At 42.9% G+C, this 23,227-nt stretch overlaps 1 protein-coding gene across 1 annotated transcript in view; it reads left to right on the top strand.

Moving 5' to 3' along the window:
• The window catches only part of sptbn5 (spectrin, beta, non-erythrocytic 5), a gene marked incomplete at both ends in the record, with an annotated part of 94,721 nt that overhangs the window by 9,026 nt on the left and 62,468 nt on the right, over positions 1–23,227 (top strand). Inside the window, 13 exons of the mRNA XM_083998463.1 lie at positions 2,224–2,391; positions 3,496–3,612; positions 4,245–4,399; positions 5,927–6,155; positions 12,486–12,572; positions 14,118–14,225; positions 14,313–14,397; positions 15,126–15,259; positions 17,001–17,221; positions 17,883–18,021; positions 18,656–18,790; positions 18,880–18,968; positions 19,638–19,791. Coding sequence (XP_083854589.1) covers positions 2,224–2,391; positions 3,496–3,612; positions 4,245–4,399; positions 5,927–6,155; positions 12,486–12,572; positions 14,118–14,225; positions 14,313–14,397; positions 15,126–15,259; positions 17,001–17,221; positions 17,883–18,021; positions 18,656–18,790; positions 18,880–18,968; positions 19,638–19,791 — 1,821 coding nt within the window. The remainder of the gene's footprint in view (positions 1–2,223; positions 2,392–3,495; positions 3,613–4,244; positions 4,400–5,926; positions 6,156–12,485; positions 12,573–14,117; positions 14,226–14,312; positions 14,398–15,125; positions 15,260–17,000; positions 17,222–17,882; positions 18,022–18,655; positions 18,791–18,879; positions 18,969–19,637; positions 19,792–23,227) is intronic.

Raw genomic sequence — 23,227 nt, 5'->3', positions numbered from 1 at the left:
AACAGCCCAGAAATAACGGTCAATTGCACGAAGACTCAGTGGAGAAAAATTCTGGCCTTTCCCAAAAAATTCAAAGCATGAAAAACATGGCTATTTCTTGACATTATCATGTAATTAGCAGCCTGTAAATTAAAGGGTTACCAAATAAGTTAAACACAGGGCTGTGAAAAATGAAGGTTTTGATTTCCTACAGTCCAAAACGATGTCTCTTAAAGTTTTGTGTCCTCACAGATGTTTTGTTTTTAATAGTATACAGTTATTTTTACATCATGGATAAAGACAGATGAGCAGTACAACAGGAAAACAGCAGTAGGGGCGGTGGCAGCGGGAGGGGAAATGGACAAGTGGGCGATGTTCAGAGTGAAGTATGAGTGAGAGTGTTGACTCTTGAGTTAAGAAGAAGAGCGTAAGTGTCTTTGTGGACATGGAAGGAACTCCTCAGGTGTGGTACAGACATGTCAGACCCTCCCTCCTCCCCGCCGCCGCCTCGCTGAGATTGTTCTCGTCCAGAGCCGTAAATCCTTTTTAGAACAAACACTTGTGTGTCTAAAGTTAGGACGGAGCGACCTGCAGATAACCAGGATGTCCTGGTTACGCAAAACAAACACTCTTCAGTTGGTTTGGAGGGGAAACAGCACTCCACTCCTGGGATGATTAAAATGTAGTTTGACTTTCAGTAGTGAACTTCCTGTCAGTCACAGAGCTGCTCAACACGTGCTCACTCACGTGGAAAAGAAAACGTTGTACTTTAAGTTCTGACTATAAACTCCTATTAAAACCTGCAGAAGTTCAGCAGTAAAACATCTATGTGATGATTCTGCTGCTCGTTAACTCTGATGATGAAGCAGCGAGGTCAGAGGTCGTCTGATGATTCATGGGAGATTTTTGTGAATGAAATGAATGAATGATGATAATTTCTCTGTTTTACAACCTTGTTCCGTGCCAATGTGAAGTATTATAACATCCACAGTGGACCTGAACTGATCACGCAGTCTATGTGATAACTGATCAATCTTTTCAATAATTTGTCATCGTGCCTTTGTTTGTCTTTTATAATACCAAACAGGAAATATATTTGCTTTTAGAAATGCGTTTAGGACTGAGAAGGTGTTTCATCTTGGGTTTTATAGTCTAAACCTTTTGTAGGAGCCTATATTGCTTTTGTTTCTTTATTACGTCATTGTGTAGAAATGTTGATGAGTGTGGCTGTTTTCTTTTCTTGTATTTATTCTGTGTGGTGGCGGGAGTTTGGAACAAACTGAGAGAAGCAGAATGGACCCCTGTTTTAAACTCGCAAGTGTCTCCAAAATATTTACTGTAGAAACACCAAAATCACACCAAGTCGTTCAGGAAGTCCTTACAGCGATGATGGTCTGTGTTTTGTTCTGATAGCAGCTACCGTTTTGCCACAGTAAGCCTAAATGTGAGACCAGTGCAGAGGCAGAAAATCACTCTTTTTCTCCACGTTTCTGTCTGTCTCAGCCTGCGGGGCCCCTATCGTCATTGGCAACCACCTCAAGTTGCCGTGGTAACCTCTGAGCCTCAGGCCCAGAGCTCGTTAAGGTTCATAAACAATCCACCTGGAGCTCGTTAACATGTTTATAAACACACACATGCTTTTATACAGATAGAGACTGCTGCTGTAAAACTGTCCCTGAAGTTTCTCTTGAAAGAAAGACCTCATCTTAGTCCTCCTCCACCTCTCTCCTCTCCTCCTCCTCTCTCCCCTCTTCCTCCTCTCTCCCCTCCTCCTTTTCTCTCTTCCTCTTCCTCCTCCTGCTTTTCTCTCCTCCTCCTCCTTCTCTCTCTTTGTCCTCCTCTCTCCTCCTCCTGCTCTCTCTTCGTCCTCTCTCCTCCTCTTTCTCTCTTCCTTCTCCTTCTCTCTCCTCCTTCTCCTTTTATCTCTCCTCCTCTTCCTCCTCCTCCTTCTTTTCTCTCTTCCTCCTCTTGCTCCTCTCTTCCTCCTCCTCTCTCTCATCTCTTCCTCCTCCTCCTCTCTCCTCCTTTTTTTCTCTCTTCCTCCTCTTGCTCCTCTCTTCTCTTCCTCCTCCTCTCTCCTCCTCCTTCTCTCCTCCTCCTCTCTCCTTTTCTCTCTCTCTCCTCCTCCTCTCCTCCTCCTCCTGAAACAAAGACACCTCCTCCATCTTGTATTACTGTATTACTGTATTGATGCTAACCACCGTGTTGGTCCTTGTTGCCGTGGTGTTTGTTGCCGTGGTGCAGGAGCGCGTGGAGCTGAGTGACGTCTACACGGAGCTGCAGAGCGGCGTGGCGTTGATCCGGCTGCTGGAGCTCATCGCCAAGCAGGAGCTTCCTCGGCCGAGCCGCCGCAAGCTCCGAGTCCACTGTCTGGAGAACAACGGCATCGCCATCAACTTCCTCAAGACCAAGGTAACTCACCGCCACCGACCGCTAGGGCTGGGCCAAAAAATCGATTTTTATATTAATCGCGATTTTTTTCTGGCGATTTTTTTTTGGGGGGGGGGGTGGTGACCAATCTTTATAGGACGAATCGCCTTGTTGTTTACAACTACTTCTGGGTAGAAAACCAGCATGAGAACAATAGTGACAGAGGAGAGTTTCGCTATATATATCTCATTTTTCATGTCACTATATCGCTGTTTAGACTAATCTGATGTTTGTAAAGTTTATAAAACCAATGATTGGACAAACATTACTATTTATATGTGCACATTTTTGTAATTAGTCATGGTTATCATAGATTAGCTGGGCTAACGGTTAGCTACCTGTTTAACTTTAATAACTCAGTGACTCAATAAACGCTCCATGAAAAAATATTTTCTCCAGCGGATATCTGAGTTCCAACATGACTGAGCTAACTGGAGTAGTTTCATGTGGTGTCCCACAACGGGAGGGTTTTAACAGCTGACGTCCTGCCGTTAGCTTAGCTACCGCCCTTAGCTTAGCTACCGTTAGCTGTCCCTGTCAGCTGCAGCCACTGATTCTTTCTAGACACTGTGATTCCCCCAAACTGAATAAATACAACACATAGCAACACAAAACACACACACAGAATGTTTCTTCAATCATTTCAGATTTGTCTAAACGGTGATAGGGCGTGAAAAATATGATATATAGCTAAACTCTCGTTCGTTACTATTGATCTCATTCAAATTACGTGCTGGTTTTCTACCCGGAAGTAGAATGTAAACAACAAGGAGATTCGGTTTATTGTACGATCATGTATTCTGTGCCATTGTAAATGTGACTTATGATGTATTGTCAAGTGTTTGGTTCAATCTGCTCTTGTTTAAGGAAAGAAAATCACAATAATCGAAATATAAAATCGCAATACTTGGTAAAATCGAATCGCAATACTTGTTTAATCAGAATCGCAATTTAAATCAAATCGGGGACCTAAAAATCGTTAGAGAATCGAATCGGCACAAAAGCATATCGGCCCAGCCGTACTGACCGGGTATCGAACCTGGTCCCCTGTTGACCTCTGACCTCTGTGTGATTTGTTCCCGTCAGATCCGGGTCGATCTGATTGGTCCGGAGAACGTGGTGGACGGCGACCGGACGCTGATCCTGGGTCTGTTGTGGATCATCATCCTCAGGTTCCAGATCGGACCCATCAACCTGGACGAGGTGACGACCGAGGACTCGAACCTGCGATCAGAACTATCTGGTTGATGTTGTTGGAGGAGGAAAGATGTTAAAGTTGTGTTTCTGTCCTTCTTGTTTTATTTTTCCTCTCCATCTTCTCCTCCTCTTCCTCCTCCTCCTCCTCCACCTCCACATCTCTCTCTCTTCCTCCTCCTTCTCTTCCTCCTTCTTTCTCCTCTCTTCCCCCTCCTCCTTCTGTCTCCTCCTCCTTCTCTATCTCTCCTCCTCCTCCTCCTCCTCCTCCTCCTCCTCCTCTCTCCTCTCCCTCTCCTCCTCCTCCACCTCCTCCTTCTCTCTCCTCCTCCTCTCTCTCTCTTCCTCCTCCTCTCTCTTTCTACTCTCTCTTCCTTCTCCTTCTCTCTCTCCTCCTCCCCCCTCCCCCCCCTCCTCCTCCTCCTCTTCCTCCTCTCTCCTCCTCCTCCTCCTCTCTTCCTCCTCCTCTCTCTCTCCTCTCTCTCTCTCCTCTCTTCCTCCTCCTCCTCTTCCTCCTCCTCTTCCTCCTCTCTCCTCCTCCTCCTCCTCTCTTCCTCCTCCTCTCTCTCCTCCTCTCTCTCTCTCCTCCTCCTCCTCCTCCTCCTCCTCCTCCTCCTCCTCCCCCCCCCCCCCTCCTCCAGGTTGACGGCGGTAGCGTCGCTCACCGTTCGGCTAAAGAAGCTCTACTGATCTGGTGTCAGAGGAAGACGGCCGGCTACGGCGGCGTGGACGTGCAGGACTTCTCTAAGAGCTGGAGGGACGGCCTCGCCTTCAACGCCCTCATCCACGCACACCGGTGACACACACACACACACACACACACACACGCACACACACACACACACACATACACATTTTCTGTTTGTGCAGGTGTGCATTTCTGCAGGATTCAGTCACGAATGAACAGTTTTTACACATACACACAAATATTTTACTGAATGTGCCTTTCATTTTAGCTTTATTTTACTTACAAACAAAACGTGACATTTTAATAGTTTAATACTAACAGTTTAATACTAAGATCTATGTGATCAACATTTGAGGAGCTACAACAGTGTGCAGTGTCCCTTTTTCTAAAAAAAAAAAGTGTAATAGTTAACATTATATTATAATTATAGGGTTAGGAGCTGAATTTGACTGTAATTTATTTATAATGATCATTATTATTTGTCTATTTTTTGGTTTTTGTCTCAAACAGGTAAAATTCATATTCAGTAAAAAAGAAATATGAGAAAAGAAAGTGAATCATCATCTAAAAACTAGGGCTGCCCCCGACCAAAGATTTTGTTGGTCGACCAGTAGTCGTCACTTATGGCGATTAGTCGACTAATCGACCCCCCACCTTGAGGGAAAAAAAAAAAAATTATAATTTTTTTTTTTTTTTTGTGCCCGCGGTCAGGTTGAGAATTAATTAATTAATGCTCGTGACTCCGGCCGTGTTGGGTCCGAGATTCAACAACAAGCCGGTCGGGTTTCACCGTTATTACCGGCAGAATGCCCGTTTATCACCAATAAACACAGTAGATGAGGAGGGTAAAAAGTTACTGAGCTCAGGCTGTGTGACTGGTGGGGGGGAAGGGGGGGTCCGCGGCGTGGAGCGGTGCGGGCATAGACATATGTCTGTGGGTGAGGGTCTCTGACCGCAGCGGGGACTATCATGGATCCGCTCCGTGACACTGAGACTGGCCGCCGGTGAGCGCTGTGGGACGGGACCGGGACTCAGACAGCACCGCTAATGATGACAGCGGTGAGAGAGACTGCCGTGCCTTGTAAAACAAAACAAAAAAAAAGTGTCACGTCACGACTTCCTGTATCTGGCCCTTCAAAATAAAAGCCCCATAACCTTTTCTATACAGTTCAGTCATTGATGTTGGCTTAATTTTGACAAGACACGGCTCCAAATGTTTTTTTCCTGCGACCAATCGACCAATGAAATTTTGGTCGGCTAATGATTTTTTGGTCGACCAGTGCTTGGTCGACTATTTGGGGGCAGCCCTACTAAAAACCCATTAATATTTTACTTATAATATAATACTTCATGTGCAGTTATCTGTAGATATGTTTGTGCTTTTACTTGAATAAATAATTTAAGATTATAAAGAGTCGACATTCACCTGTGTTTGTTTCTAATTCATTAGATGAGTCATAATCAATTGATCAATAACAGTCAGTTCACAGCTGCTTTGGTTTGATTTGTGAGAGAAATGAGCAGACGACACTTTGACCTCTGTGTCAGAACGTTTTAATGTCGCTCCAAGAAATCAAAGATCAACACAGTTATGTTCACTCTCCTCTAACCTCCGTCTCTCTCTCTTCGTCCCAGGCCCGACCTGTTTGACTACCGGCGTTTCCATGCCGACGACCCGGGCCGTAACCTGGAGCACGCCTTCTCGCTGGCGGAGCGGCAGTTTGGGATCATGCAGCTGCTGGAGGTGGAGGACATGGTCGTCCCTCACCCCGACGAGAAGTCCATCATGACCTACGTGTCCCTGTACTACCACTACTTCTCCAAGATGAAGCAGGGCCAGACCATCCAGAAGAGGCTCGCCAAGGTCAGAGAGAAAGAAAATGAGTTTTAATAATAATAATAATAATAACTTTATTTATAAAACACCTTTAAAAACACAAGTTTTTACAAAACAACATAAAAGAGACGAGTCAGAAACGCCATAAAACCATAAGAGATGGAGCGATACAGCAACACAGGCTGAAATACAAGAACATACAAGAAGAATCCATCAACAAACTGAATTTAAATGATTTAATGAATGTTAATTAGATACAATAAATAAAAGGGGATGTATGCATGATAAAAACTAATAAAATGAGATACAATAAGATAAGAAAGATGGGATAAAAGAGTTAAAACAGAAGAAGGTGTAAAGTAAAAGTAAAACAAAGAGCGTAAGAGGAAAATGTGAGATGAAATAGATGATGATGATAAAAAAAAGAGGATGACATCACATAAAAGCAAGTCTGTAAAAGTGGGTTATAGGAAGTGATTTAAAGGGTTACGTTCTGGACCCGTTTGTTGATTTTATAAACCATCAAAATAATCAACATATTGATATTTAAACTTAACAGCCAATAACCCAAAAAGATTTATATATATATACATTTAAAACTGAAATCCAAATTAATTTCCCTAAAGCTTTAGATGTTGCATTCAAGTTCCTTGGAGAAGAAGGAAGAAAACGAGTTTTGGACTCTTATTCAGCCTTTTGTCGACTTTATAAACCATTTGTTACCAGAATAACTGGCAAAATAATAGGAATACACAGCCAGGATTAATTACCAAATTAACTGTTGATACACCCCATTTTTTCTTATAGATATATATCTATATATATATACACTCTCTAGATCTAAATGTTGCATTCAAGTTTCCATTCAAAATTCACCCACATATCCAGTTTACAATCTGATATATCATCACAAGCAAACTTGACTTTTTCATTTTCATGTGATTTATTTGTTTATTCGTAAATATGACAGATTTAGCTCAGGAGCTAATTTCCATCCGTAGTCACAACGGTTGCATCAGTAGCTATAAACATGACTGAAACAATCATTTATAAAAAGACCAATATCAGGTTAACTGACTCAGTGTGACAGGTTTAATGTTTTGCCTCCGCACAGCTGGTTGGATACGTTGTGTTTTTCCAGTCGTAGTGAAGTAATAAACAGCTGAAGACGGTGAATTCTACCTTCAGTCATAAAACTGAGTCTTCAGTCTCCAGACTGTGGACTGCAGCTCCCTCTGCAGGCTGCTCCTGCTACTGCAGCACCAGCCTGTTGTAGCTTTACCCATAGAAGAGGAAGGAGAGTTTCCTGCTCTAATCCACCAGCCCCCCCCCTCTGATACCTGTCAATCACTGTAGATTACCGCTGGATTAGCTCCAGGGGAGGTGTAGAGCTGCAACACACAGACCAACAACACTTAACTTAATAATAATAGTAATACATTTTATTAATAAAGACACTGTACAGGAAGCAAAAACGTGACACGAGAAACACAGAAAAGCATAAAACATCAAAAATATTAAAACAATTAAGAATAAAACAGGAAATATTATAAATGTTAACACATGTCGAGCAGAAAAGCTCCTTCAACAGTTTTTATATTTATATTATAGGTGTTGAGGAAAAATCAACAACAAAAAATATACATATTGAACTTCCACCACTCAGTCTTTAAAGCAATACTTACCGATCTGGCATTTCACTCAGCACAGCACAAACATTTGAAAATCAACAGCTCCACCTCCCTCACAAGTCCCACCCACCTCTCCCTCCTCCTGCATCTCCACGAGCCCCCTCCCTCCCTGCTGCATGCGTTGGCATGGCAACGGTAAACAGAACAGGAACGCGAGTGAAACGGGAACAACACAAACAAACACAACACCGGAGTTTTAAACCGTATAAACGGACTCAGTGATGATGACTGATGAGTTTTATAATAAACTGTTGTTAGCCTACTGCTACTGGAGACGCAGGGGAAGTGATTGTTACAGATTACAGTTCTCAACGAGCCGGGCTGGCGGCCCAGCACCACCTGATGCGCTGGTTCAGGCCGAAAATAAATCCAGACCGAGCCGAGTCGAGCCGCGCCGGTCCGGACTTCAACCGGGTCCGGACCGCTGAGAACTCACAGAGCTAACAGTAGCCTAGCCGTTAGCACTGGATGCTTTTGACTTCCTGTGTTTACGTATCACTCGGGGCTGATCACTATCAACGTTACAATATCAGACATGAAACTCCGCGACCAGCTGCGGCTGCAGTTATTGGTCTTTTAAAAAACTATTTATTTCCAAAAACCTTCTTTCTTGTGTGTTGTGACTCTAGTCTCCTCTGCTCATGTCCTGCTACTGCTCTAATACATCCATGCTACTGCTCTGTCAATAAGCGTTCTTCCTGGTCGGGAGGGGGGAGAGGAGGAGAGGGGTGCACAAAGTGATTACATATTAAGTAGGTTCGGTCGCTCGTCAAATCTTATTAATCGGACCGAATAATATTATTGGTCAGACTTTTCTCAGAATTATATGAGAATGAAAAAATGATGAGTTTTTAACCCTGTTCGGTTTCTCTTACATTTTAATGTATCATCAGATTATTAATAGCATTTTAACTTAGACAAAGAAATGTGCAAAAGTTCCAGAAAGGTAAGTATTGCTTTAAGCAACATGTAACATAAGATACTTTTTAATTTCCATCTTTATTATAATTAATATTCATAGTTTAATTATAATCATGATACTTCAGTCATTTTTAGGGCAACTAACGATTCTCTCTCTCTCTCAAATGGACTTGTATTTGTCTAGGAAACTAACGATTATTTTTTATTACTTATTAATCTGTCGATTATTGAAACGATTAATAGATTAATTGTTTGGTCAATAAAACATCAATCAGTGTTTCTCAAACCACCAGACGACATCGTCCTCAAACGTCTTGTTTTGTCCACAAACCAAAGAGAGACTCAGTTTATTGTCATAAAGGAACAAAGAAACCAGAAATATTCACATTGAAGAAGCTGAAATCAGAGAATCTGGACTTTTTTTCTTCTCAAACCGATTATTAGATTATCAGAATAGTTGACGATTCATTTAATAATCGATATTAATTGTTGCAGCTCTAGTCATTTCAGTGGTTGAGGCGTCTGTGTCTGTGCAGCCTGTTGCTCACCTCTCTGCACTGTGCAGCTCTGTGTGGGCGGAGCTAAAGACGAGGAGATAATCAGATCAGATCACACACACACACACACACACACACACACACACACACACACACACACACACACACACACTCGGTGCGGCGATGAGGGAGGCAGCATCAGATCCAAGAGCAGTCATTCATTCAGACACACACCTTCACCTGGACCTCAGCACAGAGCAGGAGGAGGAGGAGGAGGAGGAGGAGGATTTTTACTCTTTAGCTTCAGAGGTTCAACAGTTCAGCTCCTGTTGCTGTGGGCGACACGGTGACACAGAGTCCAGAACAGGTTTAATGTTGTCGGTTGTTGTCGGCTTCACGTTCATTCTCAGGTTTGAATGACAATCAGAGTTGAGTTTTCTAGTGAGTCTTGTTGTCTCTGCTGCTAGAAATGGATTCATGTCACGTTTTGCATGTTTTATATACGTATATAGGGCTACAGCTCTGGAAGAAATTAAGAGACCACTTCAAAATGATCAGTTCCTCTGGTTTTACTATCCATAGCTATGTGTTTGAGTAAAATTAAATTGAAATGTTTTTGTTTTATTCTATCAACTACCGACATTTCTCCCAATATTGAAATAAAAATATTGTCATTTAGAGCTTTTATTGGCTGAAAATGACTAAACTACCGGTAGTCTAAATAACAAAAATATCAAGTCTTTTCAGACCTTGAATAATAATAATAATGCAAAGTAAACATGTTCATATTTATTCCTAAACAACACAGCAAGAATATTTTAACTCAGGAAGAATTTATAAATCAGTTTTTGTGTGATAATGTCAATGTTTAATCCCAGCAGTGGTTTTTATTTATAATCTTCCTATAAAACCAGATGTGGTTCAGGTGATGACCTCATCACTGTCTCATTAAGGAGAATGAGTTGTGTTTGTGTTGGTGTTTAAAAAAGAAAAGAAAAGAATGACTGTCATACATGTAGAGATTTGTGAAAGTCGTCTCTTATTTTTTTCCAGAGCTGTATATACTATAATTAATTAATTAATTGCCTGGACTGGTTAAAAACACAAAAAGCAGCAGTTAGAAAGTTGTTGTAGCTGTTTACGTCTTAAAAAGCAGATGTGAGACCAGATGTTGTGATGTAAAATGTAGATTAAGACTTGATATAGTTTAGGGAACCAGGAAGTCCAGGTGTTGTGTTCCACCTGCAGTCACATGTTGTCGGTGCGTCCAGGTGTTTTCTGTCAGGATGAGGACAGATGTGCAGCAGCAGCAGCAGCAGCAGCAGCAGCAGATTACACATCTGGGTAACACGGTGCATCGTGCACTTTTAACGGCTGCTGCGTTTAGACTTTTATATCCACCTGAGCCCTGTAGGTAAAGTAGCTGCAGGCTGCAGGTTGAGGTGTGTTGAGGTGTCAGTATGTCGGTGGGAGGGAGTCTGAGTGGTCAGTGGGTGAAGAGGGAGTTCAGGAGAGAACCACCCTCCACCGCCCAACACAAGGTTTGTTCTCTGTCTTTTCATTTAGTGCTCGTTAAGTAATGTTATATTAATAGATAGATAGATATCTAGATTGCCTTTATTGTCAATGAAAGAATTCAACAAAATTGACATTGCTGCCCCGCTGTGGTACCATACAACATATCATATAAGACAAGATAAATATAAAACATGAAACACATGAAAACATATCACATGAGACAAGATAAGTTTAAAAACATATAAAAACATAAAGCACATGAAAGGATATTGCACATTGACGGCGAGGGGATTGCACAACCCATTGTTGCCTATCTAAAAAAATAAATATATAGAGTCTATGACGTGATGCAACCCAATGTCAAATAGTGTAACTGGTATTTTTTCATAAGAATCTGAATAAATAGTAAATAAATAAATCTGGACTCAAATGTGGAATAAATGTTAAAGGAGTATTATCGCAAATCCAAATCCTTAATTCGGCCACTAGATGGAGCCAGGCGGAGTTTATCAGATATAAACAAGTGGGCAGCTGTCAGAGAGAGAGAGCAGCCTCGTTTAGTCCCCCCCCCTCCTTCTCCCTCCCCCCTCCTCCTCCCTCACCAGGCTGAATGAACGTGCAATCGCGGGAAAAAGAAAACTCGCTAGTGGAAGCGGCAGCTCTACGTCGCGCACAACCACAACAACGACAACAACAGCAACTGAAACGTCCTCCTCCTTAATAACGCTGAGAGGACAGCTAAAGAAAGACACAGGGACGTGGAGACAAAGTGTTCTACCAGCGATTCAGTGACTGTGAGCAGCCTAACACTGCTACATTACTTACTGTTGCATATTTGTCCGGTTCGGAGGTCGGATTTGCGAGTTCCGAGTGCATTTTAACGCAGCAAGCGCCGGGCCGGCTTGGATCATAACAAAGACAAATGCTGCATTTGCCCCACGGACACTATACTGTTGGCGATTTTTTTTGTAAATTTAGTTATGGCTCCCCCCGACCCATCTTTTGCATATTTCATCTTATTTTATGCTATTACTGCTGTATTTGCGATAATGCTCCTTTAATTCACTTTATTGACAAAAAATACATAATTAGTCACAGATTATTTAGAAGAAAAGCTTTTTGTCTTTAGGAAACGTCCTGCTCAGTGTTGCCAAAATGCATTAAAATTAAAATATAGAAATACAACAACAACAAAAAAATTTGAGTTATTTCAATTGAATGTTTTCAGAAGAAGGTATTTTCTATAAATTCACTTAAATCCACTGTAGGTGGATCAAATATTTCATATTTCTCATTTCCACTTTTGTTTTATATTAATTAATGCTAATTTAGTTTAGATGTTAAGAAGACTCATCTCCAAAGCTCAGGTTTTGTTTTGTTTTATCCTTTTACAAAGATGTTTTCTGTTATAATAATACAAAGAAATAAATAATTTACCAAGTAGATCTCATTAAATAAAGACAAAACTCAAACAAAAGATGGCGTTTCAGGGAAATATACATTTTCCAGATGTCTTCACATTGATGCAGCTGAAGCCGCCTTGACAAAATGATTCTTTCAATCACAAATAAAAGCTCAGACATTTATTCTGTGTAACGTTAGAATAACTAATAAACCAATCTGTATGAAGAGCTGCATCCGTCTGGTGTCAAAGTGTAAACTCGTATAAAAGCTTGTGAGTCGGCCGAGTGAAGCAGGACTCTCTCTCTCTCTGTGTGTGTGTGTCTCAGATCGTGGGGCTGCTGATGGAGCTGGGAGCCATGAAGGTCCAGTATGAGAGGATGGTCTCAGATCTGCTGCACTGGATCAAAACCAAGGTGAGAAAACCATCCAAGACAGAATTACACTCGTTCACATGACAGCTGAAAAAAACAAAAACAATTCTGGCCTCAACTGGACTGGACTGGACGACTAAAGGTCATGTGAAGGCGTTAGTCCGACTGATACCGGGCCGAATCCAACTAAAACACTGTGAACTGTAGTTGAGAACTCTTAGTTGTTTATACCAGAACATTTACAGAACTTGTTCAAACTGGAGGAAGGAACAGATTGGAGCTTGATTTTAAACATACATTTGCAAGGTTAAGCTTAAAACAAATGTGTATTTCTGTTGCAGGTGTAAAACTATGGCATTCACATGACATGATTCACGAGAAAGAGAAAAAGAAGGGGAAAAAGAAAAGATAGATAGACGAGCGGTGTCCACTGCTATTTTGCCCGTTTGTTTATTTGTTTCATCATCTTTCAGTTTTTGAAATAGAGTACAATATTGGTGTTGATATTAAGACAATGCAATTATAACTAGAGGGGCAGGTACTATACGTTTTTCTTCATCCTGCTCCTTTTCATTTATGGTGACTATGTGTACTACATCATAAATATTAAAGGGATAGTTCAACATTTTGGCAAATTGGCCCATTGCCATAATCCCTATAGTCATAGCAGTAGGTTCGTTACCTTTATTTGTCGGTGTAAGCTATTTTTAGAACGGAGGAGCGGAGCGGCAGGCTGTTCAGAGCTACACTATGGAGGCTAATGGAATTTCTTGGTTTCCCTCATCAAACTCATCAAATACAAAATCCCAAAACTCCAAAACGCTTTCGTGGACAAGTTGTGACCTGCACAATCACCATGCTATGAGATAATAATGGAACGTTACGAAACGGAGCCGTTTTCGAGGTAAATACAGAGTCTGCTTGCTGAAAAACTGTCCCTGAAGGCAACGCGCATCAGTGGTTTTGCATGAATTTACCTCTAAAACAACTCTGTCTCGTAACGTTCCATTATTATCTCATAGCGTGGTGATTGTGCAGCTCACAACTTGTCCACGAAAGCGTTTTGGAGTTTTGGGATTTTGTATTTGATGAGTTTGATGAGGGAAACCAAGAAATTCCATTAGCCTCCATAGTGTAGCTCTGAACAGCCTGCCGCTCTGCTCCTCCTTTCTAAAAATAGCTTACACCGACAAATAAAGGTAACGAACCTACTGCTATGACTATAGCGATTATGGCAATGGGCCAATTTGCCAAAATGTTGAACTATCCCTTTAAGTTAAGTTAAGTTAAGATTCCTTTATTTGTCCTGCAGTGGGGACATTTTGCATTTGTGCAGCAGCAAATAGCAACAGTATAAAAAGAGAAACAGAATGAGACAAGAGGAATATAAACATCACACAACAATAATTTATAAAAAACGATAAAAAAAGTGCAGTATGTGCAAATATAAAAATATGTGCAACTGTGTGAAATATGTGAACCATGAATGGAATAAATTGAAATGAAATGATATCCAGTTATTTACTGGGTTACAGAACAGTCAAAGAGTAAAATTAGAATCTAAACTATGGTCTGTCCCGTCTGCAGGTGCTGCAGCTGAACGACAGACGCTTCCCCAACTCTGTGAGGGAGATGCAGACGCTGATGGCGGCGTTCAAGACCTACAGGACGGTGGAGAAGCCTCCCAAGTACCAGGTGAGAATAACACACACACACCTGGTCTGGTCTGGTCCAGACCTCTGATCCATCCCATAATGTCTAATGTCTAATGTCTGTCTGTAGGAGCGTGGGGCGATCGAGGCTCACCTGTTCAACCTGAAGACTCAGCTGGCGGCGAACAACCAGAGGGCTTATAACCCTCCAGAGGGTACAACTCACTGTCACCTCTCTCTCTGTTGCTTCTTTTATTCTCAATTAGTTACTTAAAGGAATAGTTCACCAAAAAATTAAATTCAGTACTCTGGAGTAGTTTTTTATTCCTCAAAGGTCATCTGGAGACCCGGGAGGCCGGTTCCTAGTCCAACCAAAACTTTATATGAGAGTAATAATAGGGCCCGACACAAAAACGTCCATAAAACTACACAAAAACCATTTATTATCCCTCCACACTGCTCGTCCACTGCAATCCAAGTGTCCTGAAGGGAGATAGTCCAGAGTTTACTGGAAACAACGTCATTTAGGACATTTTTACAGCCTAAACAGTCCTGGATTGGCAGGAAAATTCAATACAGGACTATTTAAGCTGTAAAAATGTCCTAAATGACGTCGTTTCCCATTCTTTTGCAGGCTGCTGCTTTGTTTCCCCTTTTTCACTCTGAAACTGTAGAAAACTAAAATAATACACTGATATTGATTAAAATGTTCAAAAAGAGTGTTTCATGTTGAACTTTATGTCTTTTGGAGATCATTTCATCTTCCACTTGATGAACTGTTTAACACATTAACAGACATTTGGACTCACTTTTGCATGATGACACTGTGGATATCATCTCTATTCTTCTGTATTGTGTTATCACAGAGAAACAGAGAGTGTAATATCAGTCTTTATCCTTTCAGGTTTCATGTAATGTTGCTTTTCTTTTCCTGTGTGTGAAGGTAAAACGCTGAGCGACATAGAGAAGAGTTGGGTTTTGCTGGAGCGAGCTGAACACGAGCGAGAAGGAGCTCTGCAGGAGGCGCTGCTGCGTCTGGAGAACCTGGAGCAGCTCGCACAGAAGTTCTGCAGGAAGGTAAAACACTCAGCTCACCTGTCAGTCACACCTGAAGTGTTTCTCTGTGCATATCATTTCCCTCTTTGCATAGGGAAGAGGAAACCCTCTGTTTGTAATATTTTCTTTGCAGCTATAGCCCAGACTCCATTGTATATTTTTCTTGTATTAATTTGGGTCGTGATATCATCATGAATTCATTAATTATCTGTAGAACTAATGCTTAAATGTATATTTTGTGTTTTGTATACATCATTTCCCTTATTTCTTAGGGAAAAGGAACCCCTTATATATTTTTTTCCCCCTTGGAAACAGAGTAAATGTGTGTTTTTGACAAAATGAGTTATTTTTGCCGTCTTATTTTTTTTTTTTCCACACCAACCTGTGTCCATTCTAATACTTGCAATGCCAATGAATATCTATAGACTTTGTATTGTTTTACTATGGATTCCTTATAACCTCTTGTCACCCACCTGTGTTCTTCCTTATCCACTCCCATGGGTGGATCTTGGAAAACCGTATGAAGAACACCTGAAAGCAACTGCTCTAATTCACTGACCTGACCAAACGCTCGAAACATTGTCCTTGTCTTTTTATTATGTAACATTTTTTTTCGTGTCTTGCCTCACTCCCGAGTCCATGACCAGCAGATTGACACCATCCTTTTGACTGTGCGTGCAGTAACAAGTGAGATAGAGCCGTATCGCCCGTAATTAGCTTAGCTCAAACACTGGAAGTGTATAGGTAGTGTTAGCCTGCCTCCACCTAAAGTCACTAATTAGCTTAGCTCAAACGCTGGAAGTGTATGGGTAGTGTTAGCCTGCCTCCACCTAAAGTCGCTAATTAGCTTAGCTCAAACACTGGAAGTGTATGGGTAGTGTTAGCCTGCCTCCACCTAAAGTCGCTAATTAGCTTAGCTCAAACACTGGAAGTGTATAGGTAGTGTTAGCCTGCCTCCTACCCGAGCTGAAATCAGCAGTCAGAAGCTGATTTCATTTCAGCTCTAAACTCTGTAAATATATCACTTTATCCACATTTCAAACATGTTTAGGTGAGAAAGTAGCCGTTTAGATCAGCAGTGTGTCGTTAATTTGTCTAAATACCAGCTGTTTACAAGTTTGTTAGGACAAATTCGGCGCTACTCAAGCTAGCCGTTGTGACCAACGCACTTCCTGTTACTTTCACAAAATAAAACACCCGTTGCCCTTTACATACAGAAAACCACGACGATAGAATTTGTGCTTTTACTTTGAAATAGGAAGCTAACCTACCCTCGATGTAGCTAGCTTGAACCAAAATAAAGCGTCTTTGCTTGAACCCTCCGTTTTGACCGATCTCGTCCCGTTAGCGGCATTTGACCGCTCAAGATGCCTTACCGGAGAGTTTTGTCAGCTCTGAGACGAAGATCGGCCCGCCGGTTTCCGTTTAGAGTTGCTGAAGAGTTTCTCTGATGACTTTAGGTGGAGGCAGGCTAACACTACCCATACACTTCCAGTGTTTGAGCTAAGCTAATTAGCGACTTTAGGTGGAGGCAGGCTAACACTACCCATACACTTCCAGTGTTTGAGCTAAGCTAATTACGGGCGATACGGCTCTATCTCCCTTGTTACTGCACGCACAGTGGAAAGGATGGTGTCTATCTGCTGGTCATGGACTCGGGAGTGAGGCAAGACACGGGAAAAAAAAGTTGGCGTATCCCTTTAACATTTTGGGAGAATCCAGTGTGGTGAGTTTAATGTTTTCCCTCTGTGTTGTCTGCCAGGCGGCTCTGAGGGAGGGCTACCTGGAGGACACGGTGCGTCTGGTGCGTAGACAGGACGTCCGCGGTCTGTCCAGCGTGGAGGAGGCGCAGGCGGCCGGACGGCGTCTGGAGGCGCTGGCCACCGACGCTCTGGCCCGAGAGCCGCGCTTCAGCGCCCTGAGGGACATGGCCCAGAGCATCCAGAGAGGAAACTACCACAGCAAGGAGCAGATCAGCAGGAGGTGACCACAGTAGAAATGTTCCTCTGCTCCGTTAACTAGATCAGATTGATGCTGTTTGTAAAACTTTTTTATGTGATATTTAAAAAACAAGGAACATGAGGTCATCACGGGTGTTACAATTAAAATCACAATATATTTGTCCACATACATCATGGTGTAATATCACGCTATTCAAAGAGCAAACACCATCCATTTCCCCAGCACTCAGCATTTCAGTACAAGTCTTAAAACAAAAGTAAGTCCTCCAATAAATTTCTTTCCCCATCATTCATGTTTCTGACTCCCTCTCCCATTTTTGTTTGATGGGTAGAGTGATTTTTAGAGGCTTGTATACTTCCATATATTCTTAAGACCAACTTTTTATCGTCTTCTTTTGTGTGCATCATGAAATATAGAAATCAAATGGTATTCTTTCTCTTCTTTAATTTGTAATTTGTTTTATTATGATAATCTCTGGCTTGCAGGTATCTATAGAAGTCCTGCTTTTCCAAGATTTGCTGCTGCTGCTTTTAGACAGTTTATCAAAACTCATGGATGCAAACATTTAGAAGTCACCTTTGAAAACTATTACTTTATTATTACTATTACTACTATTAACTTTTTTATGTTTCAAGACAGAATAATTTGAATATGTGTGTGTGTGTGTGTGTGTGTGTGTTAGGGAGGAGAGCATCAGTCAGCGATGGAAGGAGCTGCTCCACCAGCTGCAGGAACAGAGGGGGCTGCTGGGAAATGTAGTCGAAACTCTCAGCGTCCTTCGAGACATCGAGCTCGTCTCCCTGGATCTTAAAGAGCTGCAGGTTCGTAGCGGGTGTGATTAATTAAAAATAAAATGTAAGTAAAACAGGTCAAAGTGATGCCCCCAGATCCGAACCAGTAAATATGAACAAAGATGTATATCAATTAAAGGAGTCGATCTATGGAATAATATTTCTAAGTAGTCTAATTCTATACTTCTGGAAGGCATGGTCGGGTCGGACCACTGACCGAGCGATACAAATAGATACATGACCTTATCCATATGCACGCTGCAGATAACTGCTAAAAAAAGAAAAGAAAAAGCAAGTCCCGTCTTCTTTCCGACGTTTCCAAAACAAATCTACACGCGCTGGCCAGACAAACATCTTGGACAGTGGGAAATGCAGTCTTCATTCCGGCAAAACACCACTGCTTTCTTCCACAGGGGCCGCCAAAATCAACACTAACTAAGTCTGTACGGGGACTTTTAATAGATTCAAAAACGTATTTGGCCTGAGAGAAAAGAAATTTCAGGTTGTTCATAATATGTTTTGTAAAAGGATGGAAACTGAAGCTTCAGCCTCCAACACCTTAACTGAACTCACTAAACTAAACTAAATTAAACTAAACAAAACTAATTAAACTAATTAAACTAAACTAAACTAACCTAATCCCCTATCTCCTCTGTGTCTCTAGGCCCAGGCCGGCTCCTCTGAGCTGGGGAAGCAGTTGGCCGAGGCCGAGTCTCTCCTCCAGAAGCAGGATCTCCTGGAGGCTCAGATCTCAGCTCACGGTGAAACCATCACGGCCATCAGCAGCGCCGCTCTGAGGGTAAAACACCGACAACGCTGCTATTGGAGGAGGAGGAGGTTAAAGGTCAAAGGTCATGCTCATGTGTGTGTGTCTGCCTCTTGTTTCAGGGGAAAGGCCGAGACGGTCAGCAGATCCAGAGCAGAGTGAGAGCTCTGGACACTCAGTACAAGTCTCTGGTGTCGCTCAGCAGCAGCAGGTTTCCTTCTCTTCTCACCTTTTAAACAGAGATCGTGTTTCATCCACTCGTTTTTTATTTGCATTCTGCAGCAATATCAAATTAAAAATGCCTCAACGCCATGAATATCCATAAAATGTTAATACAGTAGATCTCGTTGGATTTTCTCTGATCGATAAAAAGCTGTCAAACGCTGATGGAAACATTTGTTTGCCGGATAAATTTTTTTATTGAAGTTTTCTCAATATAACAAAAGTGCAGTGCTGAATAACCATTACTATGAATGTATAAGTACAAGTACTCAAATATGAAATGAGTATGGGTATAGTATATCAGCATGCACCAATGAGATGAACAGGAATGTAAAAAGAAAGAGAAAAAAAATCGAGTCAGAATTTATTTTAGGAATATAAGTTGTGGAAAATGCAACGCTTAATTTAGTATATGAGGAAAATGTAACAGCAATTTTAGACAGAAAAAACCTCAAACGCCTTAATTAATAAGGAACTCAAGAAGGAAATGGTGAAGGAGGGATATTGCCAATTGATCAATCCAGATAGAGGCTCCTATTAATATTTGATTTTGCGATTCAGGGCAAAAGCGAATGGAAACACGTTAATTTATTCAGTGAAGATCGTTCACCGAACAACAGATCAGATCAGATCAACAACAGCATGTTTTCTCTTTTAGGCGGAAGCAGCTGGAGGCTCAGCTCAGGCTGTTTGAGTTCTTCTACGACTGTGAGGAGATGGAGGCCTGGCTGTACGAGCGCTGGCTCAGGCTGCAGACCGCCGGACTGGGACGAGACCTCAACCACATCCAGCTGGCTCAACACAAACACAAGGTGAGAGGACGAGAGCTAAAATAAAACTATGACAAGTTAGGATAGGATAAACCAAGCTACAGTAAGATATACTAAACCAAGTCAAGCTAAAATAAGATAAACCAGGCTGGAAAGAGCTAAAATAAACGAAGATTAGATCATTTTATTTAAGACAAGATAAACTATGACAAGTTAGGATGTGCTAAACCAAGATACAGTAAGATTTTACTAAAACAAGCAAAGCTAAGATAAAGATAAGATAAACTAGGCTATAAAAGCTAATATAAACCAGGATTAGATTAGCTAATCTAAGATAAAATAAACCATGACAAGTTAAGATAAACTAAACCAAGCTAAGATAAGAGAGATGCTAAAGTGAGCAAAGCTAAAATAAGATAAAAGAAGGTAAGGTGACCAAATCTACTAGGATAATATGATATTATAGTAAAGTATGGTGATTTAGGTGATTTTTAAATATGATTTACTACTTCTACTTCTATCTCTAATATTAAAAATGCAAATTTAAAGGGATGAATATATGAATTACATCCTTATAGTTGAGAAATGAATAATGTATGAATCAAGTTGAGGAGGGATGCACAATAACTATCGGTACAGATAATTATCAGCCAAAATACAGAGACAAGTCTGATAACTACGGAAGCGTATTGCATTCACTTGAGTAATTTATTTTTTGGTTTGTTTTTCTGACTTTTTTTTTCTGTTTTTCGTGGTAATTTTTTCTGACTTAATGAGATTTCAAAATCCCGCGGGAAGCTTCCACCTGCTAAGTTTAACTACTGTGGTCAAGCCTCCACTTACAGAACGTAAACAAATCACTGGATACTAGGGCTGTTCGATTTTGCCCAAAAATAAAATCTCAATTTTCTTCAATGAAAAATCGATTTCCGATTACAATTTTTTTGTTAAATGACAAACTATTTTGTGTGCTGTTTGTGTCTTTTTAAATGGACCTAGAGTCTAATTTTAAAAAAAAATCTATCTATCCATCCATCCATCCATCCATCCATCCATCCATCCATCCATCCATCCATCCAGTTGAGCTGTAACTGTGTAGTGGAAAAGGGCCGTTGGTCTTTTTGGCAACGAAATCCTCACTGGTCTTAGCAAAACTTTAGGTTATTTACATAACCCCGGTTCTCTGAGTAATATGAGTGAGATGTCTCACTATGGGATGCACGCCTCGCTGCAGCCCTCAGAAGCATTTATCTCATTACGCCAATCCTGATTGGCTGGTGAACGTGTCCGTCCGCCACAGGTAGTCCCTCCTACCTTAAATAGCTCATGCGGACGGCACCACCCTCATTCAAGATAAGCACCTCTTCTCACTCGCCCAAGCAAGAAGGGTGGTCTGGTGAGACATCTCACTCATATTACTCAGAGAACCGGGGTTATGTAAATAACCTAAAGTTCTCTTTCATAATATTTCGTTCGATGTCTCACTATGGAATATGGTTGCTCCCGTATTGCCAGACAAGCTTATCGAGCGTCCACCAACCCACAGGGAAAAAGGTACTCTGTTCCAATCAGGACAGCAAAACCGCGCGTGCCACGCACGGAGCGGAGACGTCCAGCATATAAAAACGAACAAAAGTGAGAGGCGAGGACCAACTCGCTGCAGCACAGATGTCCTGAACAGAAACTCCCCTGAATAAGGCCCAGGATGCGGCCAAGCCCCGAGTCGAGTGCGCCCGCAGACCCGCAGGTGGCTGCAAACCCTGACTCGTATAAGCCAAAGCAATTGCCTCCACGACCCAGTGGGACAGGCGCTGCTTTGTGACAGGTTTCCCCTTATGAGGATTAGCCCAGGAGACAAACAGCTGATCGCTCCTCCTGAAACCCTTAGTCCTGTCCATGTAAGTGCGCACCGCACGTACTGGACATAACGCATGCGACCGCTGCTCCCCAGGTGAGGCAGCAAAAGCCACAAGGTCAATAGGAGAACATGAGCCCACCACCTTCGGCACAAAGGCCGGGTTGGGCTTCAAAATCATCCTCACATCCCCCGGGAAAAGCTGAGTGCATGACGGATGCACCGAAAACGCATGGATGTCACTGACCCGTTTAGCCGAAGCCAGAGCCAGTAACAACACTGTCTTGAGAGACAGATGTTTCAAGCCTGCCCCCTCCAGCGGCTCAAAAGGAGGACCCTTGAGTCCCTTCAGAACCACAGCCAGATCCCATGGTGGCACCAGCGGTCTGGACACGGGGAGAAGCCTGCGCGCTCCCTTCATAAAACGGCAAACCAGCGGGTGCTGGCTCGCTGTTTGCTTCCCAAACCCCACGTGACAGGCGGCTATAGCTGCCAAGTACACTTTAACTGTGGAGAAGGCTTTTCGTTTGTCAATCAGATCCTGCAAGAATGACAATATCACTCCCACTGGACACTGAAAAGGAACGTGGCCATTTCCGTGACACCAGTCCTCAAACACTCTCCACTTACAGTCATACAGAGACCTAGTGGAAGAGGCTCGAGCACTTTGTATAGTGGAAATCACACGCTGTGGGAGTCCCACAGCTGACAGATTGAGCCACTCAGGGGCCAAGCCCACAGCGCCAGGCGTTCTGGGTGCGGGTGGAAAACCGTCCCCCCCCCCCTGCGATAACAGGTCCCTGCGCAGCGGGAGCTGCCAGGGCTGCGCGTACAGCAACCGATATATCTCCGCCAGCCAATGCATCGCAGGCCAATGCGGAGCTATCAGAATCAGCGCGTGGCCGTTGTCCCTCACTCTGGATAGAGTGGGGGGTATCAGGGCCAGGGGAGGGAACGCGTAAAGAAGCTCGTGCGGCCAGACGTGCGCTAGTGCGTCTATGCCGAGGGGAGCATCCAGGCTGCGCAGAGAGTAAAACAGCGCGCACTGCGCGTTTCCCCTTGACGCGAACAGATCCACCGCAGCCCGACCATAACGGGCCCATATCTGTTCCACAATCTCCGGGTGCAGAGTCCACTCCCCGTATACCGGCGCGCCCCTGGACAACAGGTCTGCGCCCGTGTTCAGAGCTCCCGGGACGTGCGTCGCCCTCAGGGAGAGGAGACGACCGCAGCTCCACAGGATCAGTCTGCGTGCCAGCATGTGCAACTGACGAGAGCGCAACCCCCCTTGCCGGTTGATGTACGCCACCGTCGTCGTATTGTCCGTCCTCACCAGGACATGATGACCCATGAGAGACGGGAGGAAGTGTTTCAGGGAGAGGAACACCGCTGAAAGTTCCAGAAAATTTATGTGAGACCGCTGGAGGTCCACACTCCAGCGGCCCCTCACTGACCGGCCCTCGTGAATTCCGCCCCACCCTGTCAGGCTGGCGTCCGTAGTGACCACCTTCCTGGACAGGACTGAGCCCATGGGTACCCCGCGGGTCAGAAAGGACGGGGCTCGCCAGTGGCGCAGTGCCCTGACGCACCCCGGTGTGACCAACACTCTCCGTGCGCCATGAC

This window comes from Trachurus trachurus (assembly GCF_905171665.1).
Source record: "Trachurus trachurus genome assembly, chromosome: 22".
Taxonomy (NCBI): Eukaryota; Metazoa; Chordata; class Actinopteri; order Carangiformes; family Carangidae; genus Trachurus; species Trachurus trachurus.
Note: the sequence above shows the minus strand (reverse complement) of the source record. Positions and strands in the feature narration are given on the sequence as shown.